Source organism: Lates calcarifer, linkage group LG11 (assembly GCF_001640805.2).
Source record: "Lates calcarifer isolate ASB-BC8 linkage group LG11, TLL_Latcal_v3, whole genome shotgun sequence".
Lineage (NCBI taxonomy): Eukaryota > Metazoa > Chordata > Actinopteri > Centropomidae > Lates > Lates calcarifer.
Window position 1 is genome coordinate 16,192,780 of NC_066843.1, and position 19,781 is coordinate 16,212,560.

The 19,781-nt window shown below is 39.8% G+C and overlaps 2 protein-coding genes across 2 annotated transcripts; both read left to right on the top strand.

The window, feature by feature from the left end:
• Positions 1–709: 709 nt before the first annotated feature.
• On the top strand, positions 710–8,856 carry il2rb (interleukin 2 receptor, beta). The gene is given in 11 exon segments (XM_018667737.2): positions 710–1,072; positions 1,974–2,071; positions 2,225–2,369; positions 2,542–2,608; positions 2,828–2,921; positions 3,191–3,324; positions 4,325–4,520; positions 4,744–4,846; positions 4,956–5,034; positions 6,865–7,103; positions 7,105–8,856. Coding segments are annotated over 11 exon segments (1,689 nt in total). The 5' UTR covers positions 710–1,067; the 3' UTR covers positions 7,634–8,856.
• A 4,569-nt stretch (positions 8,857–13,425) lies between these two features.
• On the top strand, positions 13,426–19,200 carry c1qtnf6a (C1q and TNF related 6a). The gene is made up of 3 exons (XM_018667752.2): positions 13,426–13,543; positions 15,972–16,175; positions 16,834–19,200. The coding sequence occupies exons 2-3, from the start codon at positions 15,980–15,982 to the stop codon at positions 17,385–17,387; spliced, it is 750 nt and encodes a 249-aa protein (XP_018523268.1). The 5' UTR covers positions 13,426–13,543; positions 15,972–15,979; the 3' UTR covers positions 17,388–19,200.
• The last annotated feature ends 581 nt before the right edge of the window (positions 19,201–19,781 follow it).

A 19,781-nucleotide genomic window follows, 5' to 3' on the forward strand; every position in this document is an offset into this window, starting at 1 on the left:
AAAAAATCTGACTACTTTTTGCAAAAAAGAAAAAATACATCAACCCTCACCCTTTTATGACCTCACAGTAATTGTCTAAATGTATTCTCCTTCCACAGTTGTCTCTTAAATCTGAGGTTCATCAGCAAATAGCAGCGGACGGACAAACTAACAATGAGGGGAAATCTTTCGAGGCCTGTGGCTAAAGAAATGAACCTTGAGTGAGCTGCTGCTTTTAACTTTCAATCCTCTTTCCTCCATAGACGCACTTGAGTAGTATACATATGTGTCTGCAGTGGTTGCGGCTGTAACAGCAGTGGTTTTGGTGCTGTGCGACTTTTTTCTTGTGTGTTTTGTTTGCATCTTAAATAACCCCCAAGGGTTCTAAATCTGGTAGCTTTAGCCCTCTTTAATCCTCCGAATCTTCAGTTTAAACAGAGTTTCATTGACATAAACCACTTCATAGGACAACGTGCGAGTTTCTCTTTATACAACCCACTTCACGTTGTGATTGAAACAGGATGTGGTGTTGCTGTGTATTTCTTGTTTTCAGTATAATTATTATGTTAAAAGCTGTGACGGGGTCCAGGTAGCTGCTGCTGGCGTGTGGAGCAGGAGGGGCGGTGCTCTTCTCTACAATTGAGCCCCCCCTCCCCGCCACTCACTTGCCTCCTCCTCCCCACCGCAGGCCATCGTCCCCTCTCTCTCTCTCTCTCTCTCTCTCTCCTCTCTCTCTGTCACTCACAGCTTCAAGAGGCTTCCTGTAAGACCCAGACACATAGGCTGTGGTTACAAGTGGAAAATGTCACTGGGCACTTAAAAGAAGAGAGCGGGGTGAGAATGGGGAGACAGAAGGATGAGTGTGAGTGACAGAAAGAGAGAGAGAGTGAGTGAGAGAGAGAGAGAGAGAGAGAGGGAGAGGGGGAGATTGCTCAAGAAAGTGAGATAGTGATGTTCGAGTAGAAAGAAAGGGGGGACAGAAAGAGATAGAGGAAAAGGAAATCTTCTCTAAATTTGCCCGTCCAGAGGAGGAGACGACAATGTGTTTCCTCTCAGGGACCACCTGCTATCTTTGCTGACCAAGACTAATGAGGTAGTGTGTCACTTTTTCTTTTCTTTTCTTTTTCTTAACAAATCCTTTTCAAAAATAAAAATAGAAAAATAATGTGCAACATTCTTGTAACAGCTTAAGTCTATACATTCATGTTTTTGAATATAGCTTAATCTCTTACAGTGTCCTTTAACTGTTCATTTGTAGGTGTTATGTAGGTTTCCTGATCTGCTGTTGTTATTAGGAACAAGTGGTTTTGTTTCCACTGTGAATTATTTTACAACACGCACATCAGTTACAGTGACACATCTATACCTTTTATTCAGGCTTTGACGGAAAAACCAGCAACGACTGATGACTCAAACTGGGGACAAAATGTGTGACTTTTAGTTTTATCAGCAGACATGTATGACCGCTTGTTATTACACAGGCTATAACACATCAAGTCAGCTGCAATCAAATAAATTATCAGTGTGGCCAACAGGAAGTTCTTACTGTGACACTATATTTTCTGTAGCGCAGCAGCAGCACAGGTGCCAGTGTTTTCAGTCAAGTTTCACTTGTAACTGCTGCCTTCTCAAGATGAGTGTTATGCTCAGTGTGGATCTAGTATTGTTTTCTCACTGCTGATGATGGTTAATACAGTTTCAGAAATGAGTTTCTATCCATTTCAGAAAAAAAAACTAAATCATAAAGCGATAGAAGCTTGAGTAGCTGTTATCAGATTCACACATTCTTATCATTACCATCACTTTGTCTGAGTGGAGGAAAAAAGGTTTAAAAGCTTTTGATTTCTATGCATATTACCCAGTTTTACTCAGATATACTCTCTTAAATTTCTTGTCTTGTGAACATTTTCTGTTGAATATATTAATGTGTTTAACACCACTGATTCATAGTCTCATTCTAATGTGGGATGTGTATGGATCCTCTTTCTTCGCAGTCATATTGTGGTCATGGCTGTGGTGATGTTGTGGCCCTCATACGTCCTGGTAGTTCTGTTTTCGGCTCCTGCAGCTCACTGCCAAAAAGAGTCCCAAGGTAAGAATTTTGTCCATTTACACTTTAACCTTGCAAAAGCCACTCAAGTGTGTATATAAGGGGTCTATCTGAATGTCCCACTTGAGGGACAAACCCAACGATACCATCCTTATCTGTTTCTTTCTCTCCGTTGTTGTGTCTCTGGCATTCAAGGACTCTACTGTGTAAATGACTTTGTCAACAACGTCAGCTGCACATGGAACAGCACTGCGGTGGCTCCAGGTGTGGACTGCTGGATCTATGGTGCAAAGGAAACCTGGACCTATGAAGAAAACAAAAGAGTTTACAGAATAATTACGTAAGATAATAAAAACATTTTATCCTGCCAGTGTACTGACTTGCTTCATTTTCTTGGAGATTCCTCAAAGAGAAAATGAACTGGTCTAGTCTGGGCTTTGGAGATTAAAACATGATAACAGCACCACCTATCATACACCTGTCGGTCAAATCTGTCGCATTTCTTCAATTAGGCGAGGCTGCAAGCTGAAACAACACAGAACCTCTCCTCCAGGCTGCAGTTTTGTCTTCGACAAAGAAGTAAGTTATTCATATATATAATTCATAACAAGTAAAGATGTCAAGAGTATCTTTCCCTTTTGAATCACTTTGATTTTTTTTTTTTAATTTAGATCAGCCAAAATGTTATCATGAAGAACTAAAAAAAAGAAATCCAGCAATCAGTGCTGTCACTACTTGTTATTGCTTTACACATACAGTCTTTGTCCTCACTGTTTAATGGTTGATGGGTCCCTCCAGGAATTCAACTGTTATGATGTTATGCCCAACATCAGCGTGAAGTGTAATGGCGAGCTGTTGGGGAGCCTCGAAAACTATGACCCAGGCTTTCACAGTGAGTGGCTTTTGCTTCTTTAGTTGTAACTGTTATCCTGGTAATAAAAGCCTTATAATTTATCTTTCATTAGGAGGCCATATGAAACACTGTATGGCCAAAAATGCAACTTCTGTTACACTTTATGTTACAGGCTTTCAGAAAAGTAGTGCTCAGAAAAAAAATGGTCAAGTTTTTTAAACATCAGGAATTACATAATTGTGTTTTTTGTCTTTTCGTGTGTGTGTCCATGTGGGTTTGTCTGTGGTTTTGCATGTGTGTGTCTATAGTAAAAATGAATCCTCCAGGTAATCCCAATGTCAGTATTGCTGCTAATGAGACCTTGATATCATGGAGTCCGGGCAGCCGCGTCTCTGACTTCTTTGCATCCTTTGCTTTCCAAGTTGAGCTCAACCAAACGAGGGTGAGTGCCTATGCACATGCATGGACATTTTATGAAAATACAACATGTATTTACTGCATTACATTATCATTCATAACATGCTATTGGAGTATAAGACTAAATTGTTGGCACAAAATGACAAGAGTACAGCCATACATGCAGCTCTATGAGGCTGTATTTAGGCACAGACGCCTCTCACAGTGACAATGCCAACATGCTGATGTTTAGCAGGTTTAATTTTTACCACATTCAACATCTTAGTTTAGTGTGTTAGTGTGCTAACCTTTGCTAATTAGTACTAAACACAAAGGACAGCTGAGGTTAATGGAAATGTCATTTATTGTGTATGTAGTTAATTATGAACAAAAGAACTGGACAAATTAAAATGTTGACCTGATGAGAAGTTAAGGGATCACCAAAGCTGTTACCCAATCATCCTGAGGGGATAAAAACATCTATAGCAGATTTCAAGGCAATTCATCTAACTGTTTAGACATGTTACCAAGAACCACAAATGTGAACCTCACAGTTGTGCTAGATGAAACCTCAGGGTATCAACAAAGTCTGTTATATTCATCATCTGGGAATCATTATTGTTTCATGACAGTTAATCCATGTAGTTATTGAGATATTTTAGACCAAAGTGGTGGATTGACATCATCATCCCGAAAGCCACTATGCTAGCATGGCTAAAAAGCATGTGAAGGTCTCTGTGTCACCATTTATCGTCAATTTCTTGTGCAATGGCAAATATTCATGTCATATTCATTGTAATAAATTGCTCTTCTCATAAGTATAACACCAGTCACTTCCTCTTCAACTGAAGTTTGGTGTTAATGTGCGTATATATTTATCTGGTCCCTGCAGACAGAGCAGCACTTGGTTTCACACATATGTCATAGAAATGCAAATGCCACAGAACCAACGCTGCTCCTGAACATCTCTCTGACTAATGATAATTTGAGACTCTGGTTGTCTGGTTGTAAGTTTGATCTTGTGCCAAATTTTCATCTGTTAACAGGAGGTCAATATTTTGTCTTTACGAGAACAACAGCTACTGATACCTTCCTGGCAGCTACAGGGGCACTGCCAGGTTAGGGTGAGAGTCAAGCCCAGTGACAAGAGTACGTGTGGCCATAGCACACACTGGAGCAACTGGAGTCCAACAACATCCTGGAGGGCAGGGAAAATTGAGGCAACAACATCACGGGATCAAGGTAACAACAACAAAAACATAAATACATATTTCACATTTGCAAAGAACTACAGGATAACAATTCCTGGACCAGCTGGAACATGTAGCTGTCCAGTCTTGTTCAAGTTCTTTACCAAACATAGGCAGGAAAAGCAACATGTGATGTTGCGCCCTTGTAGGCTGTCATAGTGATCTGGGGGAAATACCTGCGTTTCACACACTGAAATGTCACCTCTCTGTTTCAGATTGGTTTCTGGATCAGACATCACTGGCTGTATGGGTAGTGATGTTGAGCTTTTCTCTCTTTGTTCTACTGCTGATCTTTTACATGAGTTGCATGATCAAGAGGTGAGTATAGTGTGGGCTTGTGTGTGTGTGTGTGTATATATATATATATGTGTGTGTGTGTGTTTGCATGCAGTATGTATAATGTAACGGCTCCCTCATGCTGTTTCAGGCGTCTCAAACTGAAGCCTGTACCAAACCCTTCCAAATACTTCCCCACTCTCCACTCTGTCCATGGAGGAAATCTTAAGGTAAAAAAAAAAAAAAAAAAGCTCTCGCCAAACATTAACCTTTGTATCTGACCACATGGAACATTTTGACACATGCTTCAGAGACTGCAGGTGTTACCACAAAAAGTCATGAACTATTTATAGGCCCAGGTAACATAGCTCTGTGGTATTCAAATGGTTTTCAACATTCAAGTATGTTGAAAGTATGTTCAGTCAGTATTCAGTAATATTCAGCTAGTAGCAGCAGCACAAACCATAACTAATTAATGTAGATGAGAGGCAAACATATCACGGTGTTGTTGCTGCTAGACTTGGCCATCATAAAGGTGACAAGTCTTCCAAAATTAGAATGACGTATAGAAATGTTTTCTTTACTTATGGCCCCATCAGCAGAACGACTGTCATTCTCTGTGCCTTCCATAGCTGCTACAAATCACTGCAGATCTGTTTGCTGTGGTCAAGGTTTTGGTTAAGTTTAGGTAAAAGATGATGTTTTTAGGTTAAACTAAATACATTTCTGGGGTAAGGGAAACATCGCGCTTTGGATCAAAATGGTCATGGTCATGGTTACAATAATAAAATGTGCAGCTGATGGCATGCGATTGTGGTCAAATGGATTTGCCAAGGCAAGGCAATGGGATATTTGGGACACCAGGAGGATTTTTTGTATCTAATGGAACCATGTATCCCCTCTCCCAGATGGAGTACTCCAGGGTTCAATGCTGGCCCAAATTTATTCTCTATATGTTTACTCTTGTCAGCTTTGCAGATAGGACTAGTCATTCTACAAACCTATCCTACCCTACATAATAAAAATTGCATCTGTTAAATTGTTATAAAGAGGAAATCCTCTTCAGCTGCACTCAAATTTAGTCTTGTCTTGGTCATTAGTCCAATAACTTTACACCTGAGGGTCAGTTTACTAGTCTTGACAAGTACAACTCAGCTTGTGAAAACACTTGTATAATGTCTGAATGAGGTTTCTCCAATCTGAGAAAATAACCCTAGTGATGTCATTAGGGTTATTTCAACTTGGGCTTGTAGACTACGAACTTATAACAGAAAGCCCAAGAGTAAGTGTGCCGTTTGACGGATGGGGCCATTTACCCGGCAGGAAGGGTATAAGTAAAAGATGTTAATGGCTGCATAGGATCCAGAGTTTTAGAGCTTGAGCTAGAGAATTGTGGTTAGGATATCTCAGTCTATGCTGCTTCAATTTTAATGATACCTTTTAAAAATCTGTGTGTGAGTCCTCCCAAAATTATGGAATTGCTGTAGCACTGTATTGTAATTACTGTAAACATAAAACAGTGTTTTGATCCCATCCTAATATTTCAAAATTTAGGTTAGCAAGGTAATGCAAATGTTTTAAATTTAAAAAATTTTCGTAATTTCTAAATGTTTAAGAAACGTTGCCTGTCTACTGCAATTATCTTCAAATGAGCAGGATCTTGCATACTCCACTCTCATGGAGGTTGAACACTAAAGGAGGTGGAGCCTTTTCTGTCTGGAGGCCCTCAGCTATTGAATGACATTCTTACCTATTTTCAGTTGCAGTTCTGGTTTTAGGTTAATAAGAAGTAAGGTCGTGTCACTCACTTCTCACCACTTATTACCAAGAAAAAGGAAAGAGTTGCAGCCACAGTCTGTCCCCGATTAGAGAAATAAAATTTTAAACCACAAAAGAACACGCTTCTTGGTGTGGTTTTTCTGTTGCTTGTATTCCAGTCACTTTCACACACACACTCACACACACATACATAATGAGGACATTCATGACTACATATTTGTGAAATATACTCTACTCTCGGGTGTATTTTTTCATTTAAATTTCTTCTTCTTTTTCCCCAGAAATGGCTAAATCCAGCCTCTGAATCATTCTTCACGACTCAGCCATGCGACCACATCTCCCCGGTGGAGGTGTGTGAAAGCTGGGATGTGGTCCTCTCCAGCTCTCCCTCCTCCAGCTCCACCAGTGCTCTGCTTAACTTCAGGAGCTACCCCTCTGCTGGCTTAGACACCAGCGGGGTTGTTGATAATTCCTCCTCTTCCTCTGGCTTCTCTAACATTGGTTACTTCATGTCCAGCTCCTCCAGCTAGCGTACCTCAAACTGACCCCACTCCTGCTTATTTCACCTACCAGGACGATTTCCACAATCCGCACAACAGCCACAACCTTCACCTCTCCCTCTGCCCTTCCTTCACCTTGTCCCGGGCCTATGAGAGCTTGAAGAGGGAGCCACAGAGCCCAGACTCTGGTTTTGGCATCGAACAGGAAGAAGAGGACAGGCAATATGAAGAGGGTGTGGATGTAGAAGGGGAAGAGGTTTCAGATGATCACCAGAAGTCGCCTCTTCTTATCCTCCCCCTGCATCTTCCCTCCTGGGTGTGCCCTCCCTCCTCTGCTCTACTGCCTCCTCATCCTCCCAGTCTAACTCAGATATGCTCTGATAGCCAAGAGGTGGATGATGCACCTGTGGTGGCAGCTTGTGGTAGCTATGCAGCCTGGCCTGTGGCTGGTGCCATGTGCAGGTCTTCCTCAATGCCTGTTGAGCCCTCTAAAACAGGCTATCTCACCCTCAAAGAACTACAGACCACTTTCAGCAATAAATCCATTTGAAAAGGTGTGTCTGTATCTGGTGGAATCCCTGTCTGATCTTTTAAATTGCTGTATATTCTGGGTTGATTGTGTAGCAGCTGTCTGCTGCTACTGGAAACAAGGTTGATAAGAGTATTGAGCGTGAACCAAAACAATGAGCTAAAAGAGGCTAAAAAGCTACATAGAGCTGAGGGTGACTGCAAGGTCACGTGATAATTCTATCTTTTCTTTCCTATGAACAACACCTGTCACATTACATGTAATCATTTAGTTCATTGTTTCTGGAAAAAATAAGTTTGATTTTTAATATTATTGTTTATAATTTTACATCATCCAAAACAGTTAATGTAGTTTGCTAGCGAGTGCTACTCAAATAGCATTAGCAATAGAATTACTTCAGAGCTCACCACTAACACCAGTAATGAACACCATTAAAGGTGTCATTACATTTTGGACTCTTAACAAGTACTTTAAACTATCCATTCTTTAGTTTCAGTGAGCATTAAAGTAGACATTACTTAAATGCAACCGTCAGTTATTAATGATGCTGTCTTTAAAAATGCAGTTTTGCTTTTTATTACTTTAACTTATATCTTACAAAGACTTCTTATGAGAGCTCTTGAAAACTACTAGTAACATTTTAAAAAAATCTTCATTCCTGCAGGCAGATCTGGGATTTTGAAAGTGACAAGTGCTTTGATTATATGAATAGTGATTAATTGCTTTAAGTAAGGTACATAAGCATTACTTCAGAGTGGAGTCATGAGGAGATATTATAGTGTATGAAGCTGTTATCGCTTGTTATTGCTCTAAGTTGATGTTTAAGTGAATGAAACTAACCAACTCTATCGCAACAGTTAAACATCTACATCACTGACTCTATCTACTGATTTACTGTCAAAGGAAAGGCAACTGGTTTGCCACTGATGTTTCTGTCTGTCTTATGTCTTATTATGCATTTTTACATCAATCACGACCTTTAATCATCATTTTTAATTATTTTAGAAGCAGATTCACAGTAATAGCTGCACCAGGTAAACCTTGCTGTCTACAATAAAGGATTGTGTGTGTGCATAGCAGATTTGGAACAATGTCTATTGCACTGCTTATTCTACATTCATGTAAATCAATGAGGTCAGCGATAAATGTTGCTACTCTTGTCTCTACACATGCAGTATATTTCCGTTGCACTTAGTGACATCTGTGCAGAGACCAAACAAAATAAAAGCTCTGGTAGAAATGGGTCACCCTTTGACTTCCTGTGTCGGTGTGGAATGAGGGCTGAGGGGTGGGCACATGAGCCGATGTGAGGAGGAGTGTGAGAGACACCCTCAGTTCTTTGTGTGAGTTTGTGTGTGTGTGTGTTGTTTTGAGTGTTTACATGTCCTGTCAGGTGGTCCTGGTGGTGGTGGTGTGTGTGTGAGAGAGTGAGCGTGTGTATTAGAGTGTGGTTTGACATTTAACTCTGACACAACCAGCAACATCCGTTCACCTCACAGAGAATTTACAATATTTAGCCATGTCAGTAAGAAACCACACAAGATGTTGCTTTTCATCAGCGTTTCTACAAACTCTTCTTTCCATTTCACAACAGCTTAACACATTAAGCTGCATACCCAAATTATATCATGCTGTTCCATCAGAGTACACACCCATTGTTTTAGAGTTTTTATATTACTACTAAAAAATATACAGCTACTTTGATCCAGTGTTAGAGACTGCAACCAAAGTTTACCTCTAAAACTGTCACAAATACATAGTTAGTTGTACACAATGATCTGCATATACAGTCATCACTTCTGTAAAAGATTCACATATTATCAACAATCAATAAAGTAACGTGTACCTTTAAAAAGAGCTGGAGTGTGTTATAACAGTTCACAACCACACAGTAATATCAAAAAACAGCATTAACTCTGGGTCAAAACAACCCATTGTCTTTGATTGTTCCCCAAATGGTTTTCTACCCATGAATACTGAGTAAAATGAACCCAGTATTCTGTCTGTGTTATCACTTTTGTCTCACTTTTTAGTGTGAATGACTGTTTTCATGTTTGATTTATGAATAGGTATGAATGTGTATGTCTGATGTACTACGTTCATTCCACCACTAGGTGACATTAGAAAAAAGAACAACACTAAACCAGGGATTCCTCTTCGTCCTCTTCTTCTTCTTCCTCCTCCTCTGGCATTTGTTTGGTGGCACTGTCGTCTGTACCATAAAAAAAATAACATCATAATTGATTTACATCAGTTCTCTATGCCTTAATAATGGTTACTATAATGTTAGAATAATAATTATCTTGATATTCTGAGTTTGCCAGCAGTGTCCATCAAGTGTCTCTCCAGCCTGGATGACTTTGGTGTCTCAGCCTGTTTAGATTTCTTTGTCTCACCTGTTAATTTCCAAGGAAGCTTTAACCCAGCTGGCCAGAAGACAAGGAGAGAGAGAGAGAGAGAGAGAGAGAGAGAGAGAGAGAGAGAGAGAGAGAGAGAGAGAGAGTACATTAAACAGAGGGTGAGAGAGAATGAAAACAATACCCTGTAAATTCATCTGAAAAACCACAGAGTTTGTTTTGATTGTAACCCACAGTGGAATGGGAGGTCAGGCTGACCAAGTGTTTCACCCTCTTCATGTTGAGTAGAAACAGAGACCATCACTATCAGAAGGAGGAGGAGACAGCAGAGCAGTCAGTGAGAGTGGTTGAGCCAAAGCAACAAGACCTGATCCACAAGCTTGTTTTGAAGTCTGTTATTTCTTCTTTAGTCAAATTGATGTTGAATTTGGACAGCAAATTGAAGATTACCAGCTGCTGTTTCTTTTGAAAACAATAAGTAGAAGGATAAGGCACGCAATGATTAGCTTAGCTGAGAACAAAGGCTGGAAACAGGTGGAAACAGCTAATCTGCCAGGTCACTTATTATCTTGTTTGTGTAGTTTAAAAATGCGAATTTGCTGTTTTACAGGGGTTATGTGAAAGCAAACAAACAAAGAGCAGAAACTCCAGGATGTTATGGATCCCTGCAAAGAAAAAGTCTGACATGTAATCCATATAAAACAACAAATTGTTGGATTGATTGGATGGGAATCAAGCAAAATGTGTTAATTATTGACCTCTAAAGATGTTGCTAGGCAAATTTTGTAATCACTGGACAGAGCCAGGGTAACTGTTTCTCCCTGTTTCCAGCTAACTAGCTGCTCGTCAAAACTATATTCAACACACAAGAGTGATCTCAATCTATTCATGTAACTCTCAGTAAAAAAGCAACATATTTTCCAAAATGTCCAATTATTGCTTCAAACAAGCATTACAGCAGCATTAAACTGCTGTGTGCAAAATGACTTCCAGACATCATTTTAAAAAAAAAAAACATAAACAAAGTCGTTGTTGCTAAAACTGAAACTGCATGAGAACGCTTTATAACCATATGAGTGAGTCATGATCTTGTGAGCATTGAGTTTGTCAGGGAGATGAGCTGTTTGAGATCCTGAGTAGCTTGTGAACCAGCTGTGGATCTTCTTTGTTTTTCTTGAAATAAACCACAAAAATGCTTTAAGGTCTGAAATTTCAACACACCTCCAGTATCCTAATTTGAACGCAATTCCCCATAATTATGTCAGCCACTAACAATATGTTGAAAATGCGGATGGGGTTGTGGGAGTGAAAAAAAAAGCAATTCTGCCTGGGGCCCCAAAAGTCTCCAATCTTGATTTGTTTGCACATGAATGTGAAACCCTGATCTCCTTTAAACCCACAGTCACTCTTGGTTTTCGTGTGAGGTTTAAGTCAGTTTTATGAGCTGTAAAAATGAGCAGCTACACTGCGGTCACCACATCCAGGTGTGTAAGGGCAAATTGTTCACCTGGGTTCAGAGAGAGAGGAAGAATTAAATGTGTCCAGCAACAATGAGATGATGATACTGCTGTTGGAGCCTCATAAACTAGATACCAAACAGAGAGATAAATGAGACTCCTGATTTAAGACTGCAGTGCTTCCAAATAAAATACCACCTGAAAGAACACCAGAGGAGGATTAGTGGACAGACGACAGAATTATGAGGTGCACTGGGAAATGAGAGTCTGATTCCTGAAGACAGCAGATAGTATATGTTTACTGGAAGGCAGCAAGAACTGCATGGGGTGGGTTAACACGTGTATCGTAATAGTTTAAATTGGGCAGAAAAACAGAGGAATGTTCTCCTGATATAACAGCAGAACAGTCTATGAAACCTAAACCCTCGGGACCCAAAGGCAGTAATGTTCAACAGCTGTGTTCATTTTACACGTGTGCACAAATCCTGCTTCAACCTCCACTTGGTCTCTGACTATGTTCTACGTGCAAACAACTGCAACATGGGTCATGAAATAGTTATTAGGACTTATGGTGGATGAGTGAGAACTTGTTTGAGTCACTTCAGTCACTCTTTGGTTGCTTTGCTGACAGCTCATACACACAACCTGTGACAAGAGGCAATAAACAGACATTACCTCACTTTAAGGAAACAGAAAACTGTAATGTAAATATGAAGCAATCATCCGCAGCCAGTTAGCTTAGCTTAGCATAGCGACTGGAGACAGGAGGAAACAGCTAGCTCACTCCACAAAGTCAACAAACCTTTGACCTTTCACTCAGTACAGCATTATATCCTCTTTGTTTAACCCATCCAAACCTAAAGTGTGAAAACAATTAGTTGCTTTTTCCAGCTGTATGTTATATGCTAAGCTAACCTGCTAGAAGTAGCTTTATTTTTAAGAGTGGTGTAAGAGTGGTGTTCACCTTCCTCCTCTGAAAGAAAGTGAATAGGCCAAATGTGAAATTCCTTTTTCGGGTCACAAATCAAACAGATAAGAAATTGCTGCCTAAAAAGATAAAATTTGACCCAGTTAGCTGTAAATTCTACAGATATTAGGAGAAAACAAGAAGATAATCTACCATTTGGTGTGGGTTGATTTGTGTTTTGATTTAATTTGTCAGGAGCATCTGAAGCCAAGCAGTTCCATGATTTTAATTTGTCAATTTTGTACAGACACATTTTTCTCTCATCCGTTTTAATAATGTATAGACTTAGAGACTTAGACTAGACTTTATTGATCCCTATTCTCAGGGAAATTAAGTAAGTCTGATGTCTATTTAAATCTCCTCATAATAATAATTAATTTGCCTTTCATTAGCAGCACTGATGTTGATGATAATCTATCAAAGGATCAGTCCATGGTATCTGTATAAAAAAACACCCTGCAACACACACCCATCACAGTCCAGGGCCTGGAGGGTCTTCCTCTTCTCCTTCTTTACATCAGTTTCACTTTAAGTTTCTGTCCATCATTCCTCTCTCAGTTCATCCTTCCTCCTCTGTCAATATTAAGTGATTCTTAAAATTCTGTCTGTCATGTCATCTCTCACTGTCCAAAAACAAACCTGAAGCAGAACAGTAAGTTATTGATACAGATCTGGAAATATAGAATATAGTCACTTTCTCTCTCTCTCTCTCTCTCTCTCTCTCTCTCTCTCCCTCGCAGCTGCAGCAGATGGGGGGTATGGAGGAATTCAGCACAGCGGAAATGCAGACCTAGGGGCGAATGACCAGGACTTTCCATGACTTGTAAATACACATTGCACAGTGACACCCCCTGTCATTTCTGAAACGCACACTACATATTTTCTGCTTTAACAGTTCCATAAGTTTTGCATAGTTACCGTCCCCTCATTTATAGACATTAACTGTCACCCCCTGATTTTTATAATCAAATAAACAGACAGACTTGTTGTCTGCATGAAACTAGGAGGGATCTATAGGAAACAACTCACTCACACAGAGAGGGAGAGAGAGGGAGACTCAGGAATCTCTCCCTCTCTCTCTCTTCTCTCTCTCTCTCCTCCGTCCTCTGTCTCCTCAGCGGACTGAAGCGGCTGCAGAGACGTGAACGAGGTGAGGTTCATTCAGATAAAAAGATATCAGTTATCAGCTGCCTCTGCGCTGGTTGCATGACTCATTTTTAGATTATTTATCGACGAACTTCTGATTGCGACATCGTCAGAGTTTCGATCAGTATAATGTACTGCACCATGTAGAAACGCGCTTCTATCGTCTAATGCATGGCAGTGTGCAAAATGTCCATTACTTTTATTGTTTTCACCGATGCATCTCGTGTTATATCCCTGCTTGTGCTGACTAAACTTTGGCTTTGGCTGTTGTATTTTTGCATTTTTCTTTTATAAATATGCACGTGCAAATGTAAACATTTTAGTGAAAATACATTAACGTGTACACAGATGCCTCGAGACAGTTCTTCAGGTATCTATGAAAATTCAAAGTTGTATATGTTTAATGTACAAGTTTCCAGTTCAAGTAGGTTTTTCCACCAAAACCAGTTATGTAATATTCTTGGTCAGTGTATGAGCCATGTGAAACTCACTGAATGACCATCTGTGGTTCAGTCTGGAAATGTCAACAGAATCCTGACACAAGCACTGTAAGATAAATGACGTTAGAAAAAACACCATTAGGACCAACAATAATATTTTCATTGAATAACTGCTGCTGTTGGAAATACACACTGAAATGCATACATTCTGCCAGTGTGCACAATTGTGACAGTGCTGTAAACGTACAGTATACAGATGATGATAGCTCATTAGAGTAAATGAGAAATCTATGGAGGCCCATTTCCACCAATAAGATGAAAAAACAAAGTTCTTATCTGTCATTATAATGAGAAACTTTCTCGAAAGAATGACTTAGTGTCTCAAAGTCATTACTTAGAGAAAGTCTCTCATTGCAGTGAATTATGGGGTCTTTTTTTCTCCATTAAATTGGTGGCAATGGGCTTCCATAGAAATAGAAAATAGCACTTCTGGACAATCTCTATGGGAGAACAAATGGCACAGCAGGATAATCAGATAATGCCCCCCCACTGAAATGACTGCACACATCCATGTTGTCTCCTCATTTTGCATCTCTTTGTATTTGTTTTGTGTTTACCTCTTGTTTTTATGTCCCTTTGTAGTCATTCTCTGTCTCTTTGTGGTTGTTTTGTGTCTCCTTCCAGTTGTTTTGTTTCTCCTTGTAGTTGTTTGTTTTACTCTCCAACAATAAATAATCAGTCATTTCAAATAAACAACATAGCAACTGGTGTCACTGGTTTAACATCCTCTGTTTATATGCTCCTACCAAACACAACCAATGAAAAGCACATGACTGACAAGTGATTACAGACTGTTTTAATTGGAGTTGTGTTGCTAAGAAACGTTTTTTCTTCTGTTCATAAAAGCAAAACTTTCACCGTAAAACTTTTTAACATTTAGAATATCTGAGTGTGTCCTGATCATCTGTATAATGTATGAAGGATGCAACTGTCAGTATGGATCCAGCTGTCCTATGTAAACGCAGAAGCACACACTGTTCCCGTTATAGTACACAGACACTGGCTGATCACTGGAGTCTGGCAGACAGCCATCGCTTTTCCACTGAAACTTTGTCAGCTTGGCTCTCTTGTCTAAAAAAAAGCTGCTCCACTGACTCTCTTTGGGTTAAATACACCATTGTGAGGAGTCAACCTTCCTGAGCCAATTGTTGATAAACTGTGGGCTGTCTGCAGAGTCATTTTCCAGATGATCTATGATCCTTGTAGCACTGCCTTAGCCCATTATTATGTAATTTTCCTCACTTTTGGGATTTGGACGAGGAGTGCATTAGTGAGTCTTTGAGGCACCATTTGACCTCTCAGAATCAGAGCCTGTGGACATGTATGTATGTACGGAAACCTTCCATAGCATTTCATTTTAACAACCACTGAAATGCCATTTGGCCAGATTATTTTGCTGCAAGAAGGCTTTGTTTTATTTGTTTTCCCACAATTCCTGACTTCTGCTTCTTCTACTTCTTCTTGCGGGAATAATTATTTTCTCTGGCTCAGCGTAGAAGATTCCACTTTCTCTTTTCCACTGTTCTGGGAATGACATCTAGAACACAAAATGATCTTATTTTCTGAGCAGCTGCTGAACAACTGATATTTCATCAATGGTATTCCCTCATCACTAGTGGTGCAGCTTGCAACTTACACAAGAGAATTTCTCACTTTTATTTATGTGAATGAATGACATTACCACTGGATGCTAAGTGTTGTGGAACACCTTGCATCTTAGTGTTCAGTAACCTGGAAAGTGTACACAGATCCTCTGTTGTAAGCGGGGGCACTTCACATCACTGTAGCACTACCCCAGATCAACCCAGATCACAGTTGGTCAAGTAAAATAAATTTCCCATGTCACCAGGAACCAGAGCCACCAGCAGAAATGCTAACAAAATGAAAGCTAAAGTGTCAGTCATCTGGTAGTTTCCCCTGCTCTTCCTCTAGGCACAGCCATGTTGGGTGTCCTCCTCATTCTGTCCCTCTCCTCCCTGGTGGCCCCGCTGCCTCCCCCAAATGATCCTCCCGCTGTCTGCAAGCACTGCTGTGATCACCTGGAGCCAGCAGAGGGCAGCGGAGCTCCGCCACCCACAGGAGGATTCAGCCATGTGCCAGAGGTCCGCACCTACATCAACATGACCATCCTGAAAGGTACTCAGAGGACATCTCTTAGTTGTGTCGTGCTGCTTTAGACATTCACACATACTGGTTTTAGAAGGTTTCAAGCACAGTACAGCAAAAATACTCTTGCTTACTCTCCCTAAGGTTTAAAATCAGCACTAAGGATGGTCTCCTGTACCGGTTTTACACTCATTGCATAGAATGGGTGCCTGGGGGTTAATTTTTTATCCTTCATACAGGTTCAGCAACTTGGGTTCACTTGACACCGAACTTCCTGTAGGACTTTTTATGTTCAAATTTGGAGAAAGCGACAAAGCTTAGCAATCACTTTTTGAAATGGAATAAAAAATGTTGGAAGGAATCTTGTTTTTTGTACAATGAGAGCTTCAGCTCCTATTCTAGACATGAAGTTGGACATCAGAGCCAAAGTGTGCACAACAGGTCCAGTGTCTCTGAGTATCTTAACAGTTTATTTTGTTTATAGAAAGTTCCTATAACAGTTGAGTCAAAAAACATCTGTTATCTTGAATTGAACTGATTCAGGGAGAAAATGTAGCTTTGGTAGCTAAGTGGTCAAATATTAGCCTCCGTTCATCTTTTCTTCAAACATACTGTCTCTTATAAGCTTATATATAGTTTCTTTCTGCCTGATGTTAAAAAGAAGTATGACTAATATCACTCTGTGTAGGTGATAAAGGAGAACGTGGAGACAGAGGGACACCAGGCAAAGCTGGACAAGAAGGCCCTCCAGGCTCAAGGGGGCCCATGGGCTCAAAAGGTGCTAAGGGCCAGGCAGGTCCTCCAGGTGACCCCTGCAAAATCCAGTACTCCGCCTTCTCTGTCGGCCGTCGTAAATCCCTCCACAGCCTGGAGTCCTACCAGGCTCTAGTGTTCGACACAGTCTTCGTCAACCTTGACGGCCACTTTGACATGTTCAGTGGGAAGTTCCTCTGCCACATCCCGGGCATCTACTTCTTTAACGTCAACATTCACACATGGAACTTCAAGGAGACATACCTACACATCATGCAAAATGACATAGGGAAGGCCATTGTGTATGCCCAGCCCAGCGACCGCTCCATCATGCAGAGTCAGAGCCTGATGCTGGAGCTGGAGCTGAAAGATGAGGTATGGGTGCGACTGTACAAGAGGGAGAGGGAGAATGCAATTTACAGTGATGATGTAGATGTCTATATTACTTTCAATGGATACCTCATCAAAGCTAGTTCGGAGGAAAAATAAATAAGAGAGGACAAGCTGCGGATTTGACTGTTGAGCTCAGTAATAGGGAAAACAGTTAATAGTTAAGTTATTCTCTTCCTCCTTAAAGTTTTAGGTAAATCCAGCATGCTCCACTGTGGTGTCAGAATCCTACCTGTTGCAAGAGAAACACTGATACTGTTCTCTTGCAACAGTGATACTAAAAACCGAATACACTCATTACCCCAATAGAAAAGTGTCAGAAATGTGAAAATACATACAGAGGATCCATTCTCTCTATATCTCTGGTTAGATGTCATGACAACATCTTGTGTTAAAGGAATAATTCAATATTTTGGAAAGCAAGCTCTTTTGCCTGTCTTTAGAATTAGATGAGAGGACTGTTATCACTCACACATCTGTACAGTGAATAAGAAGCTAACCCCAGCAGCTAGTTAGCTTAGCTTGAAATCCATCTACACGCACCTCTAAAGCTCAGTAATTAACATGTTATATTATGTGTGTTTAATTAATACAAAACCCAAACGTAAAAGCAGTAATTCATTGTCTTACAGGGTGGTTATGTGCCGGAGTATTTTGATCAGGAGCAGTGATTTCTGGGAGTTTCCAAATGTATGCCCCATGTATACTGTTGTTGTTTTTACACTTTTGGTTGTGTCCAAATTAAACAGAACAGCTGTAAACATTATGTCAATTAGTGAGGTTTTGGAGATGCTGATTAGATTTTGTAACCTCCGGATAGCTGTTCCCCCTGTTTCCAATCTTTATTCCAAGCTAAGATAACCAGCTGCTAGCTGCTAGCTGTTACTTCATATTAAGCATACAGACACAAGGATGGTATCAGTTTTTACACAACGGTGAACAACGGTTAACAAAATGCCAAACAAGAACTGCTTATGTTCCTCATGTCAACCTAGAGTAAAACTGGATGCATTAAAAAATAATAGTGTTTTAGAGATTTTCAGTCCCACATATTAATACGATTATTGATTTAAAAAAGAAAAAAAAAGACTATAAAGAATATGCCGTGCATAATTTGTAACAGAAAATGAAAACTGAAAGATGCCTGATATTTGCTACTGTCACTCTGACAAAGAGACAAAGCAATGGTTTTATATGTGGTGCTAAAACATGGTGCTAACTGAATTTTTGTAGTGTATGGACTGAAATTTGAGCCTATTTGAGTCTGTGAAACTGTGAAACTGCAGTTTAACAGGAAACATAAAGTTCTCTGCCAGTGAGATTTAATGTTTTGGACTGACTTTACTATTTGTACTTGAATGGTTTGTGCCAAAAAAAAAAAAAAAAATTGCTGTGTTATCTTTATCTGTTCTCACTGAAATGAAAAGTGAAAGTGATGTTAACTGTCACTGCCAGTTACAAACATTATTAGCACTAGTACTAACATGACTTTAAATGTCATTATTAATACATCAGATTAATCATTAATATCTGCATAAAAAAAAAAAAAAAAAAAAAAAAAAAAAACACAACAATATATCTACCTTGACGTGCCTTGCCTTGGTGTAGCTCCTCATTGTGACCACTGGAGGGCAATAAACATTTGTGATTAAGCTCCAGCATAGCAAAGGCAGAAAATTTTTACCAGAAATTCTTCTTATTATTGCAATCATTAAAATATATAACAGTATTTTTTAATTGTATTAGGCACAATAATAATTATACTGGCACTAAAATTGTGTATTAGCCATGAATTGAATATAGTTCCTTGTTGTTACCTCTGGGGGGCGGTGAACACTCACTAATACTCTCATGTCAACCTTAACAAAGACACACACCTCTGAAGTTCAAAATAAAACAAGAATAACAGAAAGAGGTCTTCTTGTTTATTTGAAGGTTTATATTACTGTCAATACCATCACTAATACTTTGAAAAGCTACAATGATGGCTATACATTTACCTTCATGTTAGTATGTTTCTCTGGCCGCAGTGCATTTAGTGTGTTTTGACTTACGATGATGGCATACCGTCATTTCTAATAGTTAGAAATAATTATAAATTTGTGTCAGTTCAGCCTGAATTCAAGGTAAAATTATTACAGCAATAATGTTACGTTGTTACGTTTTGGTAAATGTACTAATTCACTTTCCCGCTCAGCATTTGATGAGAAGATTGATACCACTCTGGTGGTATATTACTGTTACTGTAATATACAATGCCAAGCTGCAGGTACTAGCCAGTTAGCTTAGTTTAGCATAAAGACACATAAGTGTGTATGGAATAAATGATTCATCCACTAGTGTAAAGACCTTTGGCAGCATTGGTGGATGGGAAGCCAGTGAGGGATCAGATTCTTGCTACAGAGTTTACTGCTCTCACAGATTCGTCTGTCTACTCTGACTCACCAGTTGCCATGAGGATTTTGATAAACATGAACACAGTGACACCTTGAG

Coding starts and splice junctions, on each gene's coding strand:
- c1qtnf6a (XM_018667752.2), top strand. CDS start 15,980: ATGTTGGGTGTCCTCCTCATTCTGTCCCTCTCCTCCCTGGTGGCCCCG. Junction 16,176..16,833: donor CAACATGACCATCCTGAAAG/GTACTCAGAGGA, acceptor CACTCTGTGTAG/GTGATAAAGGAGAACGTGGA.